The 24,448-nt window shown below is 36.6% G+C and overlaps 8 protein-coding genes, 2 non-coding genes and 1 pseudogene across 12 annotated transcripts; 9 read left to right on the forward strand and 2 right to left on the reverse strand.

Moving 5' to 3' along the window:
• Nucleotides 1–202: 202 nt before the first annotated feature.
• F47B8.8 (Aminopeptidase N-like N-terminal domain-containing protein) lies at nt 203–1,196 on the forward strand. Its single transcript, NM_074152.7, has 3 exons — nt 203–482; nt 614–915; nt 1,002–1,196. Exons 1-3 carry the CDS (start codon nt 272–274, stop codon nt 1,107–1,109), a joined length of 621 nt encoding a protein of 206 aa, NP_506553.1. The 5' UTR covers nt 203–271; the 3' UTR covers nt 1,110–1,196.
• A 748-nt stretch (nt 1,197–1,944) lies between these two features.
• Nucleotides 1,945–3,335, forward strand: srm-4 (Serpentine Receptor, class M; the record flags this gene model as incomplete). Its single annotated transcript, NM_074153.4, has 5 exons — nt 1,945–2,199; nt 2,268–2,443; nt 2,495–2,678; nt 2,723–2,926; nt 2,975–3,335. 5 exons carry the CDS (start codon nt 1,945–1,947, stop codon nt 3,203–3,205), a joined length of 1,050 nt encoding a protein of 349 aa, NP_506554.1. The 3' UTR covers nt 3,206–3,335.
• A 394-nt stretch (nt 3,336–3,729) lies between these two features.
• Nucleotides 3,730–5,241, forward strand: srm-5 (Serpentine Receptor, class M; the record flags this gene model as incomplete). The annotated part of the gene is made up of 6 exons (NM_001028771.5): nt 3,730–3,791; nt 3,857–4,098; nt 4,159–4,334; nt 4,382–4,562; nt 4,610–4,813; nt 5,002–5,241. The coding sequence occupies exons 1-6, from the start codon at nt 3,758–3,760 to the stop codon at nt 5,239–5,241; spliced, it is 1,077 nt and encodes a 358-aa protein (NP_001023942.1). The 5' UTR covers nt 3,730–3,757.
• A 242-nt stretch (nt 5,242–5,483) lies between these two features.
• srm-6 lies at nt 5,484–7,337 on the forward strand (the record flags this gene model as incomplete). Of its 2 annotated transcripts, none has more annotated exons than NM_074154.5 (5): nt 5,484–5,805; nt 6,309–6,484; nt 6,537–6,717; nt 6,768–6,950; nt 6,994–7,337. In NM_074154.5, the coding sequence occupies 5 exons, from the start codon at nt 5,578–5,580 to the stop codon at nt 7,240–7,242; spliced, it is 1,017 nt and encodes a 338-aa protein (NP_506555.2). In that variant the 3' UTR covers nt 7,243–7,337. The 2 variants fall into 2 exon arrangements, with proteins under 2 accessions (NP_506555.2, NP_872185.2); NM_182385.4 differs by having other exon boundaries at nt 5,578–5,805; nt 6,768–6,946; nt 6,994–7,326.
• On the reverse strand, nt 6,230–6,250 carry 21ur-15138. The gene has a single exon (NR_069946.1).
• A 3,163-nt stretch (nt 7,338–10,500) lies between the features above and the next one.
• F47B8.10 (Major facilitator superfamily (MFS) profile domain-containing protein) lies at nt 10,501–14,233 on the forward strand. Its single transcript, NM_001380814.2, has 6 exons — nt 10,501–11,858; nt 12,328–12,560; nt 12,609–12,914; nt 13,016–13,246; nt 13,326–13,464; nt 13,580–14,233. Exons 1-6 carry the CDS (start codon nt 11,726–11,728, stop codon nt 13,906–13,908), a joined length of 1,371 nt encoding a protein of 456 aa, NP_001366839.1. The 5' UTR covers nt 10,501–11,725; the 3' UTR covers nt 13,909–14,233.
• A 354-nt stretch (nt 14,234–14,587) lies between these two features.
• sss-2 lies at nt 14,588–15,496 on the forward strand (annotated as a pseudogene). The gene is made up of 3 exons: nt 14,588–14,731; nt 14,782–15,244; nt 15,291–15,496. Coding segments are annotated over exons 1-3 (813 nt in total).
• A 798-nt stretch (nt 15,497–16,294) lies between these two features.
• Nucleotides 16,295–20,011, forward strand: cept-2 (diacylglycerol cholinephosphotransferase). The gene is made up of 5 exons (NM_074157.7): nt 16,295–16,369; nt 17,553–17,794; nt 17,842–18,053; nt 18,142–18,275; nt 18,352–20,011. The coding sequence occupies exons 1-5, from the start codon at nt 16,305–16,307 to the stop codon at nt 18,971–18,973; spliced, it is 1,275 nt and encodes a 424-aa protein (NP_506558.2). The 5' UTR covers nt 16,295–16,304; the 3' UTR covers nt 18,974–20,011.
• Y49A3A.6 lies at nt 17,913–18,228 on the reverse strand. The gene is made up of 2 exons (NR_069947.1): nt 18,112–18,228; nt 17,913–18,063 (listed from the first exon to the last, which is right to left on the reverse strand).
• Nucleotides 20,012–20,237: 226 nt separating the features above from the next.
• On the forward strand, nt 20,238–22,951 carry vha-13 (V-type proton ATPase catalytic subunit A). Its single transcript, NM_074158.8, has 3 exons — nt 20,238–21,070; nt 21,352–21,580; nt 21,681–22,951. Exons 1-3 carry the CDS (start codon nt 20,246–20,248, stop codon nt 22,445–22,447), a joined length of 1,821 nt encoding a protein of 606 aa, NP_506559.1. The 5' UTR covers nt 20,238–20,245; the 3' UTR covers nt 22,448–22,951.
• Nucleotides 22,939–24,270, forward strand: Y49A3A.3 (tRNA:m(4)X modification enzyme TRM13). The gene is made up of 3 exons (NM_074159.7): nt 22,939–23,471; nt 23,514–23,764; nt 23,811–24,270. Exons 1-3 carry the CDS (start codon nt 22,979–22,981, stop codon nt 24,237–24,239), a joined length of 1,173 nt encoding a protein of 390 aa, NP_506560.1. The 5' UTR covers nt 22,939–22,978; the 3' UTR covers nt 24,240–24,270.
• Nucleotides 24,271–24,448: the final 178 nt, after the last annotated feature.

The raw sequence follows: 24,448 nt of genomic DNA on the forward strand, positions 1-24,448 counted from the left end.
TACTCTACGCCGAACTAAACTGCGAAGCCTAGCAACTCTCCGATTTGCTAGTCAAGATAAGTTTATAAATTCAAAACAATGGCATTGAAATGTTTTGTTTATTTTTTTTCTGATTTTCCGAGGAGAAAATATTTACAAATTCAATCGATGTTTTTTCATTTTTCTCTATCTCTTACGGGTGCACGTGTTCCTCCTACAAACCAGTTTTCACTCGTATCAAACTGTCGAGGCCGTCTCATTTCTGTCATTTATTCTCTGATTCTATTGAAATATGTCGGAACTTCTCACCACATATCGGCCGACTAGATACATGCTCCAACTCGATCCAAATATGGCAAACAAGACTTACTGCGGAAAAGTGAGAGTCGACTATGAATTCACTGCAGAAACTTCGGAAATCAAAATTCAAGCATCAAGGGATTTTCAATGGACTTCTATTAGGCTGATCAATTTTTACGCTGTATACCTGGAATGTCCCATTTGTAAGTTAATTTAAATTTTGAAACGGTTTTTTTTTTGGTTTTTTTCTCAATAGTAATTGTGCTGAAAAAATTATGGACTCAAATTTTGAATTTCAAGACATTACAAAACAATACAACTTCCCAAGTTTCAGATGCAAGTGTGTTATGTGACGACTATAACCATGATCTGGAATCTGAGATTCTTACACTTTCACTGGACACACCGCTAACCCCAGACAATACACAAAATGGATTCTACATTGAATTAGAATTTACTGGACCCATAATTATTGCAGGGCAAACTACTGGCCTCTTTGCGGTTGATGAGAACTCAATTACGGCAAATATGAAAGATGGAAATGCACATAAAGTTGCACCATGTTATGAAGGTGTTGCTATCAAGACCTGGCTGACTGTGATAGGTGGTGAAGGATCACAGGTAGAAACTAACTTGGTAAGGATTTCGATATCTTCAGCACATTAAAAAAAAATCAATTTCCGCATCAAACAAACATAATCCTATTTTTGTATATTTTTCAGAATAGCGATGGACAGGAAGACTTTGAAGGTCGCGTCAAGAAGAACTTCATAACGGATGAGGAAATTACTATTGAAAATCTATGCATTAATGTTTCTAATTTTTCTTGAAACATCTTTTTTTATGTGAATAGATTAATATTTCTAATTTTTTCTACCCCAATTTCTATTTTGCCATAAAGATTTTCCAAGTATTGGAATTCCGATTTTATTTCAGTTATATCACAAGAAAAATAGGAAAAACAATTATAGCACCAAACAAAGCAAACACCAGATTATTCGATATCTGCAAAATCCGGAAGTCTATTCAAGGTGGGCCATAGTTATACGGACTACTTCTCTTTTCATAGAGGTGAATAATCTAGGTTAGAATATACTATAAATCATCAAATAATTTGCAGGCATAATTTAATAAGATTGAGAAAAATGAAACCAAATTTGCGTGGTTCATTTTGATCAGCATGTGACTTATTTTGTTTCTTTTTCCATTTTAATAGCACACATTTTTGAGAATCTATTTAACTTGTTCCACCACGCAGTGTAGGCGTAACAATTTCAAAGACAGCCAACCTCGTGTGATTCAGATCTAATTGAGTCAAAGCTCGAGGTAACTGAATTTTCAGACCTCCGATTTTCCATGTTCCGAATAATATTTTCAAATGCGTAATAACATCTGATTATTATTATTATTTGTTTTCGAGCCATTTTTCAGCAATAAATTTTTATCAGTTCCTCATTTCGGGTAAGTTTTTTGTTTTAAATTAAAGTTCGAAACACTAAACTTTAAAACATTCAACTTGCTGATTATTTGTCTGCTCTTGTGATTTTGCACTTAATTTTATAATGGTATGTATATAAACATAATAGAATTTACACGTAATAAGCAGAATTTATATCAAATAGAATAGCATTTAACATCTGTCATACCAATAATCCATAACACCCAATGACTTCTACAGCTCCCCCGGAAAGTGAATCTTCGGATGACATTGGTCCACCTGCGGAACTTGGTCCGATTATCCGTAGTTATCACTTTTACAATGATCTGGTTGCCGGTGTATTAAGCATTATGCTCAATGTTCTTGTGATATTAGTATTTACTACACGGATATCAACTGCTTCAAAACTATTCAAAAAAGTGATGACAGTTACAAAACTTGTCGAGATGTTGTTTAGCGCAAGTTATATTTTGACAGCTCCGGTAAGTCAACTTCTGATGAGTAACGGTGATGGGTGGCATTTAATCAAAATAATGTATTGTAATTTCAGGTATTCACATCAATTTCGGTCGATGATTCATTTACTGGTCTTATGATTGTTAATACTGGGTGGCAATTCAATTTCTATTATAGTCAAATTGTTCTTGCCGCGGCACTTGTTTTTCTAACTCAACAAATTTTTCTAGCCCCTTGGCTTTACTACATTAGATATGATCAAGTTTGCAAGTATGTTTTAGATGTTCTAACTCAATTTACAAGATTGAAGTTATTTTCCAGAAAACATGGTGTTAGATGTATCGATTTCTTAAAAATGCTAATTATCAATTTAATTTTTCAAGTTCTCACATCAGTGAGCCTTTGCTTTTCGTCTTTCCCAACTAGTAAGGACATAACCGAGCTTCAATTTGTTGCCAATAAGTTTACTGGTTCAAACTCTGCATTTCTTCTTTTATCATATACGGTTGAAAAACTTTGAAGAATAATAAAACGGGTTTTTTTTTTCAGAAAGAAGTGGATACTGTCAGGGAACAGATTGAACACGTCGGATCAATAATGTCTGCGGTTGCTTACGTATTAACTTTAATCTTGTCAATTTTGGTCATGATTTTGTGCACGATAAAAATCAATTTAAAAGTTCGAGAATCAAAAAACTCAAGTAACAATTTATTGGTACTGCAGAAGAAGATGAATCGAGTTTTATTGGCACAGGTAATCCTTTAGATTTTACTCTATATTCTTTAATTTCAACATTTTCAGTTCTTCTGTCCATTAATATTCATTCAAGCTCCATTCTACTATTCAGTCCTTGGTCCGATAGTTGGACTTTCCCAAGGCCTTGTTACAGACCTTCTCCCTCTCCTTTTTGCCTGGTCACCTGTTGTAAACACCCTTTTTATATTCATTCTAAATTCGGAAATTCGAAATGCATTGATCGGAAAACAACATGTATCAACTTCTGAAGTTCGGTCATTTGCAAATAAAAGCTGATTCTAAATCAAAAAATCTTTTTTTTCTGTATCATTTGCGTCTGTGTTTTTGTCTCTTAACATTGGGTTTATTTGTTTGTTGGTTTCTTACCACATTTCTGGATATTTTTAATAAATCGATTTATTTGTGAATATGTTTTGTCTTACAATTAAATCTTTTGCTCAAGACATCGACAATTTTTCGGTAGGTTTTTTCTAATAATGAAGCAAACATGTTACATTCTGAAGTGCTCACAAATTGGCGTTGAACTAAATTAAATTTTTAAAATATAATTTTAACATAGTCTACATAGTTGAAGAATAATTCCAATTTATGTTGTGTTGTAAGTAGCATTTTATTTGTGACTGATAGTGAGATCAACTATACAACCCGGTTAATATCATCACCCAGTCAGTATAGATGTAACACATTTGCTAGTGGCATGAGTCAATGGAGTATGTTTCCCTTGATAATTTAATTGTCAGGTGCTGGATTAAGTATCGAGTATTATTATTTGTATCAATATTGGAAACTCGCGCCAATTATTCGTTTGCAGACTCACATTATTGAACTATGAATTTTGAAAAGTTCTTGTTTCCTCCACCGCGTAAGATTTTTTTTATTGAAATAAATGAAACTTTAAATAAGGAGCTTTTACATTTTTATTTCCAGCTCTACCTGGGAATAGAACATCAATGCAGCTGGGGCCACCGTCTGAGCTTGCACCAGTTATCCAGAGATATCATTTTTACAACGATCTTATTGCTGGAATTTTAAGTATCACAATTGGTAGTTTGCTCATTTTTCTAGTCACAACTAGAATTTCAACGCCCACGAGATTATTCAAGAAAGTTCAAGCAATTTCAAAGTGCACGGAGATTTTGTTTAGCGCGAGTTATATTCTGACAGCTCCGGTAGGTATATTTTTAAGCCGTTCAGTTTTCATTTGTTTTTTTTTTCTGAAAATTTTTTAGGTATTCACATCAATTGTAATGAACGATACATTTTCTGGTCTAATGATTGTCAACACTGGATGGCAATTCAATTTTCATTTCAGTCAAATATTTCTTTCAGCAGCTCTATTTTTACTCACTGAGCAAATATTTCTAGCGCCATGGCATTATTATATTAGATATGCACAAGTTTGCAGGTTTTCCTCAATTTTTGTGCTTCAAATATTAGAAAATATTTTTTCAGAAAGGGCGCCGGATGTATTGACGTATCAATTATAGTTGTTTTGAATATTATTCTACAAATTCTAACTTCAATGAACCTATGCTACGCAGCTCTTCCGACTAGTGAGGACATACAATTACTACAAGAGATTGCAAATAAGTTTACTTTATCATATTCCGCATTTCTTCTTTTGTCTTATAAAGTGAATAAACGGAAAAAGTATAAAATAATAGATAATATTTATTTCAGAAAGAAGTGGACTCTGTTGCGGACTCTGTCGACAAAGTTCTATCGATTATTTCAGCAGTTAGTTATGTATCAAGTCTAGTATTTTCAATTTTTCTCATGATATTTTTCACTATTAAAATGAACCTCAAAATTCGAGAATCTACAAATACGAGCAGCAATTTGCTAGAGTTGCAGAGGAAATTAAATAGGCTGCTTTTGGCGCAGGTTAGTAAAACAGTTAGCCAAAAAGGACTTCATAGAGGGAAACGATTTAGATTTTAAAAATGTTTCCCAAATTTAAAACAATAGAAAATTTCAATAATGCATTTCACGGTGCCGCCATTTACGCTCGCCCGCCGGTCGCCCTCAATAACGCCTCCGAAAAACATGAAATATATAATTCTTATTTTCAGTTTTTCTCCCCATTAATATTTATTCAAGTTCCATTCTACTATTCAGTCCTTGGCCCAATTGTTGGACTGTCGCAAGGCCTTGTAACAGACCTTTTCCCTCTCCTCTTTGCCTGGTCACCTGTTTTCAACACATTTCTCATTTTCATTCTAAACTCTGAAATCCGAAGTGCTCTCATCGGAAAACAACGTACGTCCACAACATCTGATGCTCGACGATCAGTTGGTGGTAATCAAAACTGAATCGAAGCAAAATAAAAATATCTCGGAATCCCAACTGAATTGGTGCGTTACTCAGTATCCCTGGTTCTATAATTAGTACCTATTGCCTCTTGTCACAAGCTTCTATCTCACTCCGTAGACTACACAACAAGAGCGTCACTGAAAGAGCTGTTATCGCTTTCTCCTTATTCAAATTATCTTTCAATTCTCTACTCCTCTTGTCTCTCGCGATTCCCTTGTGAGATCTTCCCCGTGCTCATTAGTCATGTAAGCATCTGGAGTCTGTGCTCAATCTCAATCCAAATGAGCTTAAGTTAGTGATCTGTGAGCCCATTTCATTCTAATTATCGATTATCAATGGCTATTCAAATCCTGAACGGCGCCTCTCCAGAAGTTGCAACAACTACCGCAATTTATGCATGGTGGAACAATGTCGCAGCCTGTTTAATTCTGATTCCATTGATCTCGATCTCAACATTCATTTTGCTTAAAGGAAAAACTATTCTGAAGCATATGAAATATGCTATTGGAATCTACAAATTACTGGATGTTGCATTCAGCGTTCTTTTTGTTCTGGCATGTCCGGTGAGGATTAATTTTTGACAATTGTGTTGCTCAGTGCATTTCAAAGACTGCTATGTTAAATTTTTAATCTATATTCTCAATTTCAAAAAAAAAATTCAACAAAAAAAAAACTAGATTTGGATGCCTAGTAACGCCCTAATTATAATTCATCCGTTTGGAGTGGAGCGTAAGAAATCACGATTGCCATTCATTTAATACTACCCCAAAAGTTAGAAGAAATGCGTGTTCGGATATATGTTTGAGCCCTGTAAAATAGTGTAGGGTTACGGTAGATATCATCTTGTGTTAGCTGTTGATTTGCGACAGAGACTGGAAAATAGCAGGCATTGACAGAGTTACAAAATTTCCTTCCTGACTCCTACCTAAGCCAGTACTTACTTAAATGACAGCATGATCTTTTTTTAAAATTTCTCAACTGAATTAACCATGAAGGTTTTAGTCTTGAATAATCCGTATATTCGTAAAACTTTTTCAAAAGGAATCATAACAACATTTAATTTCAGATATTCGTCGCTGTTGAAACTTCCGATGGTTTTGAAGGTTTAATGATTGTAAACGCTGGAGTTTCAATGCCAGCTGTTCTGACCATGACTCTTTTGATGTTTTCGATTGTTCTCCTAACACAGCAGATTTTCTCATCACCCACTATTTATTTCATCAGATACCTGCAAATTTGTCGGTGAGTTATTTTATTTTATTTTAATATGGAAATTGATAGTTTCAATTTAAAGAAGAGGAGTTCATCCTTCGCATGCAGTAATAATTATTATCATCAATCTGTTTTTCCTCTCCCTCAGTTCGGGAGTTCTTTGTTATTCTTCATATCCAGTAATTGATGACGTCATCAATCTGAGCGGAATTGCTGTGTCCTATGTTGGACATGAAACTTCGTTCCTTGTTCTTTCAGTTGATGTAAGTTTAAAAGTATTTTTTTTCAATTCAAAAACAACTTATGATTTTAGAAAACAGCTACTTCGATATCAGCATACGTTTCCAGTATCACGTACGTCTCGATACTGCTAGTAGCCGTGGTGGCTATGATATTTTTCTACTTTAAAATCAACTCTAAAATGAACTCAAATCTTAACATGAGTGAAAATTTGAAGAAAATGCAGAAGCAAGCAAATCAGATTTTGACTATGCAGGTATTACGAATAGATTTTTAAGTTTAAAAATTTTAATTTTTAGTTCATATTGACACTCATCTTCATTCAACTTCCATTCTTCTATTCGGTACTTGGTCCATTGGCTGGACTTTCTCAGAAACTTGCCACATATCTTCTATCAATTCTTTTTGTTTGGGGTCCCGTTATCAACACAGTCAGCATATTCGTCTTCAAGACAGAAGTTAGACAGAAATTCTGCGGATGTTCAAAAGAAGTTGAAACGACTGTGATTAATGTAGCCGACCGTTCGGCTATGAAGCCTGATATGTAAACGTGAATTCTGATGGGTTTATTTATTGCTATATTGTATTCTGTTTTATTGTTTGATGGAACAGTTTTCCATCTGGGAATAAACATTTTTCAAATTGATTCACTGCAACACGTTTTCCTTTCTTGTCATCAATCCTTTCTCAGGGGTGTTCTTCAACAAATATTTTAACTTGCCAAACTCGTTGATAAGATATCAGTGATATAAGATCGTACTCGAAACGTTTGCATTCTTTAGGTCACACGTTCCTGAATGCAAGGAATTACGTGATTTTTCCACAACTTATATCCAATCAAAGAAGTTTTTGATCTGCAAAAAAAAAAACAGTTTTATTGTAAACTAAATACTTGAAGAATGCAACTTCCTATTTAAGAATTCAAACCAAGTTCAACTAACGGCGTCCGGGTACCACTGACAAGCCCTAGCCTAAACCTACGCCTAAGCACAAGACTAAGAAATAGTCTAACTCTAAGCCTAAGCCTACGTCTTTGCCTAACTATAAGCAGAATACTGAGTACTAATAACAATCAAAGTAGGGTTAAAAAATTTGACTTTTGTTCTAATGTGTTTCTAGAAATGATTTTCCTCCTGATATTTTATATCGTAAACTTTTATTTTTGCTAATTTTTCGATTTTTTCCCAAAGAATGTACCTAGATTATGAAAGTTTTTGTACCCAATTGTCGCAAAAAAACTGTGTAAACAATGATGATAGAAATATGTCATAAATTATACGTCGTCACAAGCAGCTGGTTAATATCTAAACGGTCAAAAACTAATATCATCTACTCGACGAATTTGGCGTCGGATTCTCACGAAACGTCGCATTTTCCCACGAAATTTACCATATGACTGCCGAAATTGCGTTGTTACAGTTTTATGCCCTGTGGTTTCTTTTTTGTTATTCGTTAATTATAAAACCGGAACAAAGTAACAATTTTATAGATTTTCAGTTGTTTTGTGTGCCGATTAATTTGGGAACTTTTCGGGGAAACACCTTGGGCGTGTGATCTGAAATGTACAGTACACGTCAACAGAATGGTTTTGACTGAAATTGAACGGCGATGATGAAGTGACGAGTGTCAAGTACAGGTTTTTTCAGGTTTCCGAAACGAAAATGACGAAGGATACAATTTTTGAACTTGGTGATTTCATAGAAAATCAATCACTTGTTTATATCCGAAAAAAATGAAACTGATATGAGCAGGGTTATTGAAAAGAAAAAGTAAAGTACATATAACCACAGATTGCAGGTCAAGGATTGTTTTGAAGTTTCTTTACTTTTTTCATGGCATTTAAAATACACACTGCTAATACTTGGTTACTTCTTGCCTACGTGCATTCTTACGCAAAGTTAGAGATTTTGTGTATGCGTTGATTACAATAACTGTTCCTGCGTTTCCTGCATGCATTGGTGACCGAAAGTTAACGCGTTTTTGATTTTTGAATAAGTTTTCTGGACTTTCCATCGAGTATAACTCAAATCTAGGTTACATGACAAATTTGGTAACCACCATCTTTCAGGCCATGGCTATCAAAGGTCAATCAGGATAAAGAATCGGCGACTGTAGACTACTCGTGCTTCTAGATTTGGAACTACAGTGTGCTCTCCGTAAATTAGTTATAAGAGAAAATTCAAAATTACCATTTTATTATTTTTCACCTTTAACCTGCTGATCACCATACTTTTGTTTGTTGCGAACTTTCAAAAACCAAAAAGAAATCAAAAGATGATATTGGAGAATCAACGTCATGTAGTCCTACATTCTCCTTCCAAACCACCCTCACTTTTTGCATATTTAAATCCCGAATTAATGTCTGATTTGTTTTTGTTTGTAATCGTCATTTACTACAACCGGCTCACAATTCATAGTACAAAAGGAAAACGATCCAACGTCTCTTTTTGTACAGTTTTATCAGACTTTTTTTCAACAATGGCAAAAGTTGAAAAGCGGGTAAAATTTCATCAGTTTTTTTTTCCGTTGGTTTGCCACTGAATTCGTTGATAAAGTTAGTTAGTTGGTTGTAGTTGGTTGCGTCAAAACGTATTTCGTTATTCAAAAATGAAAACAAGAGGGGCTTAAAAATGCAGTTTCTCAGCAACGTCCTCGAGCTTTTAAATTTTAAAACGTCGACAAAAATCAAACTTTCCCGAAACTGCTTCTGGCAGGCAGCCAATATTTTTTATCTTCAAAAGCTTCTAGCCTACCTGTCAAAGTTAGGCATTTTGTGTGAGGTTCTCATTAAAAATTAATCTCTAAATAATTAATTATCGTACAAACTGCACGATTTTTTTCAAATCCAAGATTTTTTCACAGTTTGGGGCTACAAGCCAGTATTTGCAAGAAGTTTAACCTATTATTTCTTGAATAAATTATCGGCCTCGATGAAACATCATTAAAGCTTTCCAGCTCTACCAACAAGGTGCTTTAATTAAACAACATAAATTCAGACTACAACTTCATTCATTCACTTCATTTTCATTGAATATTTTCATTACTTCATTCAGACAACGTACTGGTTTTCTAACAAACGGGATCTGGAACATTGAGTTTTCTAGAACCTACCTTCACGCTTGAAAAACCGAGTTTCTGGTGTGAACCCGTTCTTTTCTGCCAGACAATGTTTCCCAAACAAATTCTTACAATTCACCTTTACCTCCTCCCAGATGTCGCCTTAAAAATATTCAACATGCACCCGTGAATGCACTCATTGAATTGGCTATATTTGCGCACTTTCCGCCAAAGTTCCAAGATCACTTCCGAGCAAATAGGTGCTAGCGAAACATTCTGGTTTTTGTCTTCTACGATGCTTCATCCATGATTTCTTATAAAGACCAACAGTTACTATCAAGTTTCTTTCAGTTACTGCGATTACAGTTTATATCCGAGAGAACAGTAAGAAGTGAGTCTAGAAATATTTTACACCTGAAACTTTTGGATCAGTTGGATATTCCCACTGAAACATTGCGTGCCAGGAATGCCTCAACTTATATTCTATTAAAATAATTGTTATCATTTTGACTGCAAAGATTATTTAAGGACCGGTTTCCAGCCTCCTATTCTGAAAATGGAAATGACGCATTCACGTCACACGTGACTTGAATATTACACTGCAACACCACGTGCTTCTTTTGTAGTTCTTGGAATGTATTTTTAACAATGTGAACCATAATTTAAAAGTTTTGACAAGTGACCAGTTTGGGGAATTTGAGATGATAAAGTTGAATCACAAATTAGAATGTTGATAGATTAAAGAACTGTAGGAAACGTTTATGATGTTTACTAGCCGATTTTGTGGTTTCAAGGTTTATTTTTTAAGAATGCTCATATTATTTTTGTGTATAGTGCTACAATCGTTTCACAATTGTTTTTTTGTCATTTTAGACTAGTCTAGACATACATTTTAACGGCCGAACTATACTTCTACACTATGAAATTTTGATCTAAAAAACGTAAAATTAATTTTTGCGATAACGAGAACCGTAAATTTGCTCCAAGAGCGTTAATTTTTATTTCCGGCTTTTCATGATTTTCGTATTGTTAACCTTCTTGGGATATGAATTCTTTGACGATGTTTATTTTTATTTTGATCAGGCTGAACGGAAGAACTTTCAATTGTTTTTTTTAACACTAAAAGTTTAAAATACTAGTGTATTGCCCACTCTTAAAGCCCGTAGAAAAAACAGAAGCTCTCGATTCGGTAAAAGCTTTATACAGACGCGAAAACGCACTGAAAATGTTCAGATCGAAATAAAGTCAGAGACTACTCAAACTCTTTTTCCTTCTAAAACTCAAAAGTTCATAGATCTTAAAATAATAGAAAGTCATGTCGCTTTCTACAGAAACTTCTAGAAATGACAGTCAACATCCTCTTCTTACCTATCAACAAACAAGAGCGTTTGATCTCATTGTTCGGTGAATCTACAAGAATTTGCATAAAATCAAGTTGAAAGATTAAATATCATGGCAAGTCATCAGATTGGTTGATTAACTGACGCTCTCCTAATCTCTGCGTCTCTTCGATTCCAGCGCTCTCTGTAAATCTCATTCAGGTCATCATCGAATCTTGATATGTTCTGATGATAACTGTATTCATATTTTGCATTCTTCATTTCTTTCCTCTGCTCACAAATATATATTCTTTACAGTCATTTCCAGATAAGCAGATAGATAATTTCTCACCTCGAAACCCCCAATGCAGAAGCCTTCTGAAACAGGTCAAATGGGGGCGTGGCCTATTTGGAAATTTGAATTTATTAGGGAGTCACGTGTCGCTTGTCTTATCTGTTTCCTTCTTCTCATCCCACCCACAATGTACGATTTTGTATAAATATTCTCCTGATCGAAACCTGATTTCTTGTCTATCAGAGACTTTTCTGTACTATTCACAATATTTTTTCATCTGGAAATTCTGTCCAGAACTTTTCTTCCAACTCTAATTTTTAGTATTTGACTACAGTTCCACATTGGATCTCGCTCAAAGACATGTCCTTCAAAACTCATATCAAGTTTGTCGTCGTCACTATTATCTACTTTGCTCATATCTACTTTCGACGCCTTCCCATTACGCTTTTGCCACTGATTAGGGAGGAAATTGTGCTCACAAGTGATGATATTGGTAAGTTGTATTTTATTTTGTGTTTATTTCGGAAAATAATTTCAACCAAAGCCTGAGCCTAAACTTAGAATCCATTTTTGTACCTACGTGAAAGGCTTACAAGAAAATTTCAGAAAATTTCAACTTTGCCCATTAACTGAAGATCTTGTAGTTTTATTAAGTATACGAATCTGTAGTGTGATCTTCAAAGGTCTGAATCAGTTGTTTACATGGCAACCGTATCACTTGTTTGAACTGACTGCTGACACAACTTTCAATAAAACGGGATTTTTCAATTTGATAATTCATCACATGACCATACGATAATAAATTAAATATTCGATGATCAAATCTTGAAGGAAGCTAGTGATAAAGAATCACGTATTCACAATCAATTCAGCTTTGAACTTTGATAGCTAATATTGGATGGTTGTGAGAAAGTCAGCATCTTACAAAAAATACTTGATCTAAACTAATTTCAAGTTTTCAGGAATTCTCGTTTCTTCACATGCTCTTCTTTACACGATAGGACGTCTGTTATTTGGAATGGCATCGGATAGATATTCAAAAGTTGCTCTTTTACTACTGGGACTTGTCACTTGTGCAGCATGCTCAGTTGGTTTAGCATTTTCAAATCACTTATGGCAAATGTTGATTGCAATGATGCTTCTCGGAATTGTACAAGGCGCTGGATGGGTTCCGGCCACTCTACTAGTACAATCGGTGAGTTGATTTACAAAAATTAGATCTCCACAACTTTTATATTTTCAGTGGTACTCCAAGTCTACCTACGGAACAATGTTCTCAATTCTCGCTTGTGGTTCTACATTCGCTGGAATTCTTCAGCCATTTTCAAAGAAATTTTACTGGCGTAATGTAGAGCTGTATACTGGAGCAGGAATGCTTGTTTTCTCGATAGTATGCTTTATTGTGCTCCGCGAGGATAATGTGTCTCCGAAGCAGACAGAAGATGATGAGGAACCAAATCCAGAGAAAAAGAAGAAAGGAGGATTGAGAACTATTGTAGGATCGATTGTGATTTGGCATATATCTTTTGTTTACTTGTTCACCATGGAGGTAAGTGTGAAGAAAATATTTCACTGGGTCGAGCTGGCATACTTGTGGACAATCTTATTTTGTAATATCGTTATCTTTTAATCAACATTTATTTATTTCAGATGCGTACAATCTGTGAAACATGGGTTCAACTTTTCCTGACCGACTCCAAAATTTCCCCTGATGCTTTCCAAATTACCTATGAAATTGGTGGACTGGTGGGAACAATGGCATCTGGAATTGTAATTGATTTGGCAACTCGTAAATTTGATGTGGATGCAACCAGACGTGTGATTGCTGTATCGTACACCTGCCTGATGATGTTCTCAGCAGCCGGAATTTTTGAGTTTGCGGTGAGTTTTATTTGGATTAGGAATTTTTTATTTAGTATTAACTATTCAAAAATAATCAAATTTCACCCAGTTGTTTTAGGAATTGAGCTCAATCTTTGGATTCTTAGCTGGAATGTTTGTTAATGGATCGATTAATGTTTGGTGCATGATTGCTTCACAAGCTGGGTTCTCGAAAATTCAAGGAACTGTCAGTGCATTCATTTCGTTTATTGCCAGCTGTAAGTTTTTTTATAAAAATTCTTGTCCAATGTCAAATTCTTTCCCCTGGTGCATTATAATTTTCAAAAATCTTCTTTTTTTAATAATCTCAATTTTAATCATTAATATTTTCAGCTGGATCAATGCTTGCTGGAACCCCTCTAGCATACCTCATCAGCGTTTTTGGCTGGAAAGTCTTTCTCTACATCTTCTCAGTTCAACTCGTCATCGTCCTCTTTGTATCTTCATTCCGTGTACGTCTTCGTATGGATACTACAGAAAATGAAGCATCTAAAAATGAAATAGATGATGACGAAAGTTCAGGAGTTTGCAGTACAGTTGTAGATTCTCAAAGAAATTTGACAAGTCTCAATAAGAAAACTAGAATTTCAATGTTATTAGCCCTTTACGCGACGAAAAAAATTAAACCATTTAGAGATGTCTTAGCTTCTAATAAGGTTTAATTTTTGACATTCACTAGATTTTTAATTGTACATATAGATTTTTAATTGTACATATATGCAATTTTTGAAATTATTACTCACAACAAAAAACAAATTAATTTTGTTTGGAATCTCACTAATTTTCATATACGGGAAGATTTTTCTTTTTTTTTCAATTGAATACCCACTTCCATTGTCATAGCTTAACCACGAGTCAGAGTATTATCATGATTTTATTGATAATTGTCAGTTTGACAATAAATTCATATTTTATATGTACATTTTTCATGCTTTATCAAAATTGTTCTGTTTGTTTCGAACCATTTAATAAACAATTTCTATGATTTTTCTGTTTTTGGAAAAAAGAGCATGAGTAGAGCATTTTACCTTTTTCGTATGTTGTATTTTAATAATAGCAAAGTAATAGCAATTTTTTAAGTGTCAACTATAAAATTGTTGTTATATTTATTGATGAAGTTTTACCGTGACGAACTGCATTTTTTGAATTGTTTTATGAAATTAAAGCAAATAAAATTATGGCCTTTCAATTTTCCGTGCACGTGAACTTTTGTTAACTTTATCCACGTTGAAATCTAGTACATCATGCTAAGACATGCTATATAACAAGCTTGAAATCATAAATCTACTCATTGCGAATTCAATCGCTCAACTAACTTGCACAATCAACTCTACTAACACCATGGTCAAGAAGATCACTGTCTACACTGCTTTTGGACAATTCCTCGAGATGGTCGAGCGTCAAGCCATGCAGAGAAGGTAACAAGTTCCAGTGGTTCTTCCGGATGCCCGGATTCAGGCTCAGTCAGGGACTGCTTTGAATAAGGTTTTTTGAATTTTTAAGCTTAGCCTTGAAAATCAAGGAACGCATTTTAGGTTCAATCTTGGCCAGTTGTTTCAACGGCTGCAAAAGATGAGCTCAAGAAGAGCATTAGCTGCCCATTGGTATCGTTCCACTCCGAGCGGCCAATCGAGGTGGCCATGTCCCCGATTCCAACAACTGCTGAAACGAGAAAGATCAATGAGGCTGCCGAACTTATGGTCAACTTCTGGATGAGCTTCGCCTGCGTTGAAAAAGAGAAGGAACAGATGGCATCGATCTTTGAAAAGATGAATGGACTGTTTGCTGCACCATCCACAACATCTACGGCATCACTCTTCGGAAAGTACGAAGGACTTTTCGAGACAACCGAAGTTGCCACTGAAGACTTCAACACTCTTTGGTGGAATTATCCAGCTCAACCGTCATTCCCACAGCTTCCGGTGTTCGTCAGGTCTCCAATCGATTCGATTAAAATTTATGGAGCAATTCAACATGACTTCGGCATGTCTGAAGATGGTAAGTGACTACTTTTTGAAATTTAATCTCTAGCTGTTCATTTCAGAATCAGTCCAATATCCTTCTCCGATTTCTCCATCCTCGGATTCTTCAAGTGAAACAATCACCCATGTCTCCCCTGGATATCTCCTTCAGGAAGTCTTCTTGCAGAGAGCAGTCATTGAAGAACAAAAGAAGATTATTGATGGTTTTCATGAAATTCAGAAGCTCAACAAGAAACTAGCAGCTCTTCATAATAACTTCACATATTGATCTTTTCGTCAAATAAATACTTACACTGGCCTTTTGTTTAAATTGGATACATTTAATTGGATCTACATGTAGATTTACATTATAAATAGCTAATTCACAAGTAATACAATTAGAAGTTTAGAAGCATCATGTTTTTCAGCGAAGCTTAATTTTTTGTTTGGCATTTTTCCGCACTTATTGGCATTCGAGTGGTTTTAGATGTTTCGTTTCTGTTATGAACATCCGATAAAGTTGGAATGAAAGATTGATATCACTTTCCTTTTTTCAACTACTCTTTGCTCGAATAAAGGAATTTAATTGAAAAACAAACTAATTTCCAATAAAAATCTGTGAACTCCGTTCGAAATTCCCGGTTGAGAGAAGAAAAAATATACGAAAAACCGTGCGGATGCTTGCGAAAAGCCGCGCGGTACCTTTGCTTTACAGAAATCGTATCCACGGAAAATTTACTCCAAAAAATAAGTGTGCAAGCTCGCCCCACTGCACAAAATCCTTCGAATTCCTCTCGGATAAAGTCTACTTTCATAACAGCTTTTCTTTTTTTAACAATTATGTTTTGAAAAGTGGTTTTCTAACTTTTTCCTTTTCTTTATTTTGTTGTTTTGGTGTCTTTATATGTTTAGTCGTTTGGTGTTTATAACAAAATGTAGTAAATACGTGTCATGATGGTCACAATACTACAAATAAAAGAGAAAACAGGGAAAATGACACATGGTTGACATTGCTGCCGCTTCGTTCACTCATTGATTTTTCTTGTCGCACAATTGTTTTTTTTAAATTTTATTCTGAAAATTTGGTTATTTTAGAAATGGTAACCACCAGGTCAAGGTCAAAAAATAATCGTGCTGCAGACAAAGATCGCTCAAAAGAAAGGTTTGTTCCAAAAAAGGGCCTTCATTCCGAGATGACAAACTTTTTGGTGGCAAAGGTTCTTTGGGGGCATAGTATCCAAGGAGACAAAGTATCCAGTAGACAAACTGGGGTGTATCTTGGGGGGCATATCTTTGGTGACAACCTTTTTTTCCACTAGATTTTTATATGTATTTTTCAACTAATTTTTGTTCACATTTTTCTGGAATAAGTTTTTTAATGCAATTTTCAATCGATTATCGGTTATAATTCCCTCACAATTGAATGTATGAACGATGGTCTTTTGGGAAAAGCTGTAAAACGTCCAACTAACTTGGAATATCGTGAGGCTCTTCCTGATGGTCTGATCCTTCAGCTCCGAAGGATCACATGGGTACCTTCTGATGTTCTGATCCTTCAGATAAGAAGGATCGTAAGGGTACCTCCTGATGGTCTGATACTTCAGCTCCAAAGGATCACGAGGCTCTTCCTGATGTTCTGATCCTTCAGCTCCGAAGGATCACATGGGCACCTTCTGATGTTCTGATCCTTCAAATAAGAAGGATCGTAAGGGTACCTCCTGATGGTCTGATCCTTCAGCTCCAAAGGATCACGAGGCTCTTCCTGATGTTCTGATCCTTCTTATCTGAAGGATCAGAACATCAGAAGGTACCCATGTGATCCTTCGGAGCTGAAGGATCAGAACATCAGGAAAAGCCTCGTGATCCTTTGGAGCTGAAGGATCAGACCATCAGGAGGTACCCTTACGATCCTTCTTATCTGAAGGATCAGAACATCAGAAGGTACCCATGTGATCCTTCGGAGCTGAAGGATCAGACCATCAGGAAGAGCCTCACGATATTCCAAGTTAGTTGGACGTTTTACAGCTTTTCCCAAAAGACCATCGTTCATACATTCAATTGTGAGGGAATTATAACCGATAATCGATTGAAAATTGCATTAAAAAACTTATTCCAGAAAAATGTGAACAAAAATTAGTTGAAAAATACATATAAAAATCTAGTGGAAAAAAAGGTTGTCACCAAAGATATGCCCCCCAAGATACACCCCAGTTTGTCTACTGGATACTTTGTCTCCTTGGATACTATGCCCCCAAAGAACCTTTGCCACCAAAAAGTTTGTCATCTCGGAATGAAGGCCCCAAAAAAGAGTATTTATTCAAAGTTCCAACCAATTAATTTCTCAGATACGCATATCGACCTCGCTCAACATTCGAAGAATCAGATGCACTTGTTGGTTTCAAAACTATCGATCATTATCTACAATATGATTGTCTGCTAACTCGAGAAGAATTACATCGGCTGGACGAGCACGTTTATTCTGCAGTTGACACCTCCTGGCTCGACGAGCTGTGTATGAAGAAGTTTTGGGAAGCTGTAGTGCTTTATTATCCGCTTTGGGTTGCTCCGAATTTACTGACCCTCATTGGTTGGTTTATTTCAAAGTTTATATACGAATAATTGGCTTTGTTTCAGGTTTGATAGTGAATTTGACAACTGTACTCGTACTTTCTTTCTACTGTCCAACAGCTACTGAAACTGCACCCGCGTGGGCCTATTTTCTGGCCGCATTCGGGCTTTTTGTGTATCAAACGTTAGATGCAACTGATGGAAAACAAGCAAGAAGGATTGGGGCGTCTAGTCCTCTGGGAGAACTTTTCGATCATGGATGTGACTCGGCGTCACAGGTAAACTTCACTAAAATCGTTCTTTAATTATTTTTGCTGCAGAGAAATTTTGAGATACCGAAAAATATCAATAAACATTATTTTTCAGGTGTTCGTAACATTAAATGTATGCTACGCTTTGCAATTAGGATCTGTTCGATGTGGAGTTTTCATCGCCTGCCTAATCTCCGTTTCGCTTTTTTACACGGCACATTGGAGCACATATTGTACTGGCCAGCTCAGGTAAACTTAAAAAAAAACAAAAAGATTAATGCGCATTGTGTGTTTTTTCTTCATTTTGAATATAAATTATTTTTAGATTTGCTCGATTCGATGTTACTGAAGCTCAATGGTCTATTATTTCAATGCTTCTCTGTACATCACTCTTTGGACCAAAACTCTGGAGTGTTGGAATATTTGGATATGCTCTCAAGCATCTCCTGCTAGCCTGTGTTGGTCTTGGAACGATTTATCAGGCACTGGGCTACTTATCAGTCATCTTCACAGATGGTGTTGGAAAGAATGGATCAACTGTTGCTGGAACATCAGTTCTCTTCCCAGCCTGCCCACTTCTTGCAGTCATTGTTCCATATTGTATGATCTACAGCAAATCGGCATCTGGCGTCTATGATGATCTTATTGTTATATTTGTTCTTCAATTTGGAGCCGTTGCGGCAAAAGCCACAAATCGTCTGATTGTTGCACACATGAGCAGAAGTGAGCTCTCACTTTGGGATTGGATCTACATGGGGCCAATCGCATTGATGATCAATCAATACTACGACATCAAAATCAATGAGCCAACTCTTCTGAAGTACACGACTGTTTACGTTTATGCATCACTTTTAGTCTACTGTTTATTCATAACGCGCCAAATTTGCGACCATATGGGCATTTATTGTTTCAAAGTCACTGCACCAAGAGCTGGAAGTAGCAAGTAATTTCGATTGTATAATTAAATATGGCTTTTCACCTATAGTAATTTGTAATTTTAATTGTAAATGCGGGTGTTTATGAGCGGAAAAGGAATGTTTTGAAGTGCAACGCGTAATGCGTCGCGGTCTCAATTTCTTATCACAACCACAGATCAATCACTTTTCATCTTTTTTTTTGTCTCATCGTCTAAACCTTCAAGAATTCTAACGACTACGTAATTCTAAATAACTGAATGAGCAAATTGGGGAGAAAATTACATTTTCGTTGCGAGACCTTTCGTTTTTGAGCGTCCTGTGCCTTTGAAGAGATTACTGTATGGAAATATTGGTTTAACTTTTTTTTCAGAGTTTGCGGATATAATTTTTCTTTTTTTTCGTATCTATTTAATCGAAATTTAGAAAACAACTATTGTTATAATGATACTGTGGTCCAATTGTTAAGGCGAATAACTTGAAAATAGTTCCAAACGAACATAAATTTTCCGCTCAAACCTCGCAAATCATATTTTTCCTATCTAATAGAGTAACTTCGCTTCCACATTAGTTTATCAAATTTCGCTTGATGACAGACGTGTAACCTTTTCTCCCCGCTACCTAGATAGACGTAAACCTACACAACTTCTGCCACACAAAATTCACTCTCTCACATTCACTCCTCGCTGTATAAAATTCTCGGTTCAATAGGGCGAAGCTGCAACGCGGCGATGATTTCTAGTCGCACGACCGGCGGTTCCTGGTTTTTGCGACCGCCACGGCCACGCTCTCTCTATCTGCTCTCTGCTCTCGGCGCGCTGTCTCTCGCTAGCCTGCCGACGTTTCTCCTTGTCAATCGAACCACTTCTATTCGTTGTAGAATGCCGTGCAGTGCGCTCTCTTCCACATCTTCCGCTTTTTCCAACAACTTCTGTGAGCTTTTTTACCACATCTCTCTCCCCCCGTTTAGTCACAGGAATTACTCGTTTTTTTGTCTCGTTTACCTTTACTTTGATTTTTTCCTTTACAAAAGTTCTTGTAAATTGAATGATAAATTGATTTATATTCCAATTCTCGTTGAATATTTATAAGGGTTCAAGTTTATCCGATTAAACATTGCCCTGCCACTTTATATCTATTCTTTGTATTTTATATTTTGCATTATTGCTCGAATTAATGAGTTTTCCTACTTCTAAACCTAAAAATTCCATTGTCTTTTCGGTCTTCTTGTTGAAAAACGAGGTTTATTTTGATTTTCTTTTCGATTTCCATATAGCTTTCTAAATTCATTCATTCCAGGAAAAGATGGCCGCAGAATCTTCGTACGGATTCGTTTACGGAGTGTCCGGACCTGTCGTCACAGCCGAGAAGATGGCTGGATCGGCTATGTACGAGTTGGTTCGTGTAGGACATCAAGAGCTCGTCGGAGAGATTATTCGTCTCGAGGGTGACTACGCCACTATTCAAGTATACGAGGAAACATCTGGAGTCACAATCGGAGATCCAGTACTTCGTACCGGTAAACCACTTTCCGTCGAACTTGGACCAGGTATCATGGGATCGATTTTCGACGGAATTCAGCGTCCACTCAAGGATATTGCTGATATTACTCAATCCATCTACATTCCAAAGGGAGTCTCCACTAATGCTCTTTCTCGTGAAGCTCGCTGGGACTTCGTTGTGTCCAAGGATCTCCGTGTTGGAGGACACGTGACCGGAGGTGACATCATTGGAACCGTCGATGAGAACTTGCTCATCAAGCACAAGATTCTTCTACCACCAAGTGCATGCGGAACCATCACCTTCGTTGCTCCATCCGGGCAATACACAGTTGAGGACACCCTTCTCGAGCTCGAATTCGCCGGACGCAAGCAGAAATTCTCTATGCTCCAAATCTGGCCTGTCAGATCTCCAAGACCAGTCACAGAGAAGCTCGCTGCCAACAATCCACTTCTCTGCGGACAGCGTGTTCTCGACGCCTTGTTCCCATGTGTCCAAGGAGGAACCACCGCCATTCCAGGAGCTTTCGGATGTGGAAAGACTGTCATTTCCCAATCTCTCTCCAAATACTCCAACTCTGATGCTATTATTTACGTCGGATGCGGAGAGCGTGGAAACGAAATGTCTGAGGTAATTTTTTTGAAAATAATTTTAAAAACATTAGAAAAAATCAAATAAACAAGAAAGCCTTTCCATAATTTCGTTTTTGGAATCAATAGTTTTAATTTTTCAAAAAAAAATTGTGAAAAAGTTTAGTCAGAATAGTTTCGTTTAAGAATAAAATTTAGAAAACAATTAAAAATTAAAAGGTTTATGTTTCTTACTTTTTCCAATGTTTTGTCCCGCATTTAAATTATAAATTAACAATTTTGCCCCTATTTTTTACAATTCTAATTTTTTCTGTTTTTCAGGTACTCCGTGATTTCCCAGAGCTCACCATGGAGGTCGAAGGTGTCACCACTTCCATCATGAAGCGTACAGCTCTTGTCGCCAACACTTCCAACATGCCTGTCGCTGCTCGTGAAGCTTCCATCTACACTGGTATCACCCTTGCCGAATATTTCCGTGACATGGGTCTCAACGTTGCCATGATGGCTGACTCTACCTCTCGTTGGGCCGAAGCTCTTCGTGAGATTTCTGGTGAGTTTTAATCCGTTTAAAATATACTCATATTTGAAATTCATATTTTTTTCTTAATATTTTTGAAATTTCTCTGAACATTTTCAAATTTTCTTTTCAGGACGTCTCGGAGAAATGCCCGCCGATTCCGGATACCCAGCTTACCTTGCCGCTCGTCTCGCTTCCTTCTACGAACGTGCCGGACGTGTTAAGTGTCTCGGATCTCCAGAACGTGAAGGATCCGTCACCATTGTCGGAGCCGTATCACCACCAGGAGGAGATTTCGCCGATCCAGTCACATCCGCCACCCTCGGTATCGTACAGGTGTTCTGGGGACTTGACAAGAAGCTTGCTCAACGTAAACATTTCCCATCTATTAACTGGCTTATTTCCTACTCCGAGTACATGCGTGCTCTTGAGGAGTTCTACGAGAAGAACTACCCAGAGTTCGTCTCACTCCGTACCAAGTGCAAGGAGATCCTCCAGGAAGAAGAAGATCTTTCCGAAATTGTGCAACTCGTCGGAAAAGCTTCCCTCGCCGAATCAGACAAGGTCACACTTGAGGTTGCCAAGATCATCAAGGACGATTTCTTGCAACAGAACGGATACACCAAATACGATCGTTTCTGCCCATTCTACAAGACTGTCGGTATGCTCAAGAATATGATTGGATTCTATGACTTGGCCCGTCATGCTGTTGAAGCAACTGCTCAATCTGATAACAAGATCACATGGAACGTCATCAAGGATAGCATGGGAGATTTGATCTACCAGCTTTCTGCCATGAAATTCAAGGATCCAGTTGCCGATGGTGAAGCCAAGATTCGCAAGGATTACGAAGATTTGGCAGAGGCTATGGCTAACGCTTTCAGAAACCTCGAGGATTAAATTAATGTTTTTAGAAATTTTAAAATTGATTCTCTTGTTTGTTTCTGTTTTCGCCTCCCCGCTAGATTCTGTTCAGTTTTGCTGAGCGTGTACTTTTTAGTTAAAAGTATATGTTTTTCCTTGATCCCCTCACCCAATTCGCCTCCTTTCTCTACTTTTATCCTCTTTAAAGTGTTTGATTGATTTGACATTCCAAATTTCAGATATTTATTGCACCTTTTTTCTCTTTTGTAGATTTCTAAACTTCAAAAAATTCCAACCACACACAATGTATCTGGTCGCCTTACAACTCCCGTTTTAAACAACAATTTCACTTATATTAATCAATATTTTTGGTATTCTTCTTGTTGAATAGACTACTTTACTTGTGCCCTTCCATTTCTTTTTTTGCGACAACCAACCCGTATAGTCTTACGAACCACGTTTTACTGTGTTGTGATATGTATAATACTTTTGAGACACACCAATTCAACTATAGCAATAAACTTTAGGAAAATCACAAATATCTCGCACGCAGGTCTCGTTTTCAAAATGGAATTGGATTCGGTGAAGCAGCAACAACAGCAGAACGCTTGCTGTGAATATATTCTACCAATTAAGAAGCGACGGTGTAAGATGCTGGTGAAAAAGGGAAATCGGTTCTGTGGAGAGCATTCAATTCACGATCAGAATAACACTGATCGTATGGTTTGCCCGAATGATGGAAAACATACGATTCTGAAGGCAGATCTAGAGATTCATCTGACAAGGTGTAATTCTAGAATCAGAGATGCAGAATATATCAAAATTGATGCAAATTCTATTCGTGGCGAGACCAAACGCACCGATAAAATTGATCGAAGAGCCACTGAAGATGAGATTTGTACCACTGTGCACAAGATCTGGAAGTGCTATGAGACGGATGTAATGGATCGTTTGATTGTTGAGCAACAAAGAAATGAGCTCGTCGAGCAAAATATCGCACAAAATTCAGATCTGAACAACACGAAAAAGAAGCAATTATACCAGATTTCGTCTATTTTAGGTTTTATAAAATGCATTTCCATTTTAATAATTTTCTTTTCAGGTCACATCGAATCCACAGGGCTACTTCCAACTTGCTCCAAATCTTGCATGTTCGAGCTCGGAGCTGGAAAAGGTCAACTAGCTTATTGGATCTCCAAAGCAGCGCCAAATGGAAATTATATTCTCATGGATCGCTCTGGATCACGAAATAAATTTGATACTGCTGCATTTCGAGAGAATCCGAATTTATCAATGAAACGCTTCCGATGCTCAATTGAACATATGGACTTGAGCAAGATTGATGAGCTGAAGGTGAGTTTTACAGTTTTTATCCAAAAAAATCTTTATCTTTTTTTAGAACTCTGAAAAGATTTTGGCAATCTGTAAACATTTTTGTGGAAGCGCGACAGACGCTGGAATTCGATCGTTGATGAATAGTGGTCTACAATTCAACGCTGCACTTCTGATCCCTTGTTGCCATCACAAATCGCGATTCGCAGAATATGGAGGACATGATTTTTTGGAGAAATGGGAAATGAATGATGAAGCTTCGTTTGCTGCACTTCGATATATTGCATCGTTTGCAACAAATGGAGCAGTTGATACAGAAGCAACTGAAGGATGGAAGTCAATTCATCCGCCATTAGAGCTTGGACGAAGAGCGAAAGCCATCCTTGAAATCGGACGAGCAATTTGGCTGGAAAGTGTTGGATTCAAGACGAGAGTTGTAGAATACGTGCCGCCAGAAGTATCACCGGAAAATTTATTGATTTTAGCTTTGAAATAAGATCACGCATTTAATAAAATGATTTGTAATATTTTTTAATAAATAGATCGAAACAAATTGAACATTTAATCAAATAAATATACAAAATTTTATTAATTTCGAACAAAAATTAGAATCTATGCGATACCTACACATTCTAAACCACGCGCCTTTAAATAGTACGGTGGGATATTTGACAAAAATTGTTATTATTTGAATTACCTCGCAAA

The sequence above is a fragment of the Caenorhabditis elegans genome, chromosome V, assembly GCF_000002985.6.
Source record: "Caenorhabditis elegans chromosome V".
Lineage (NCBI taxonomy): Eukaryota > Metazoa > Nematoda > Chromadorea > Rhabditida > Rhabditidae > Caenorhabditis > Caenorhabditis elegans.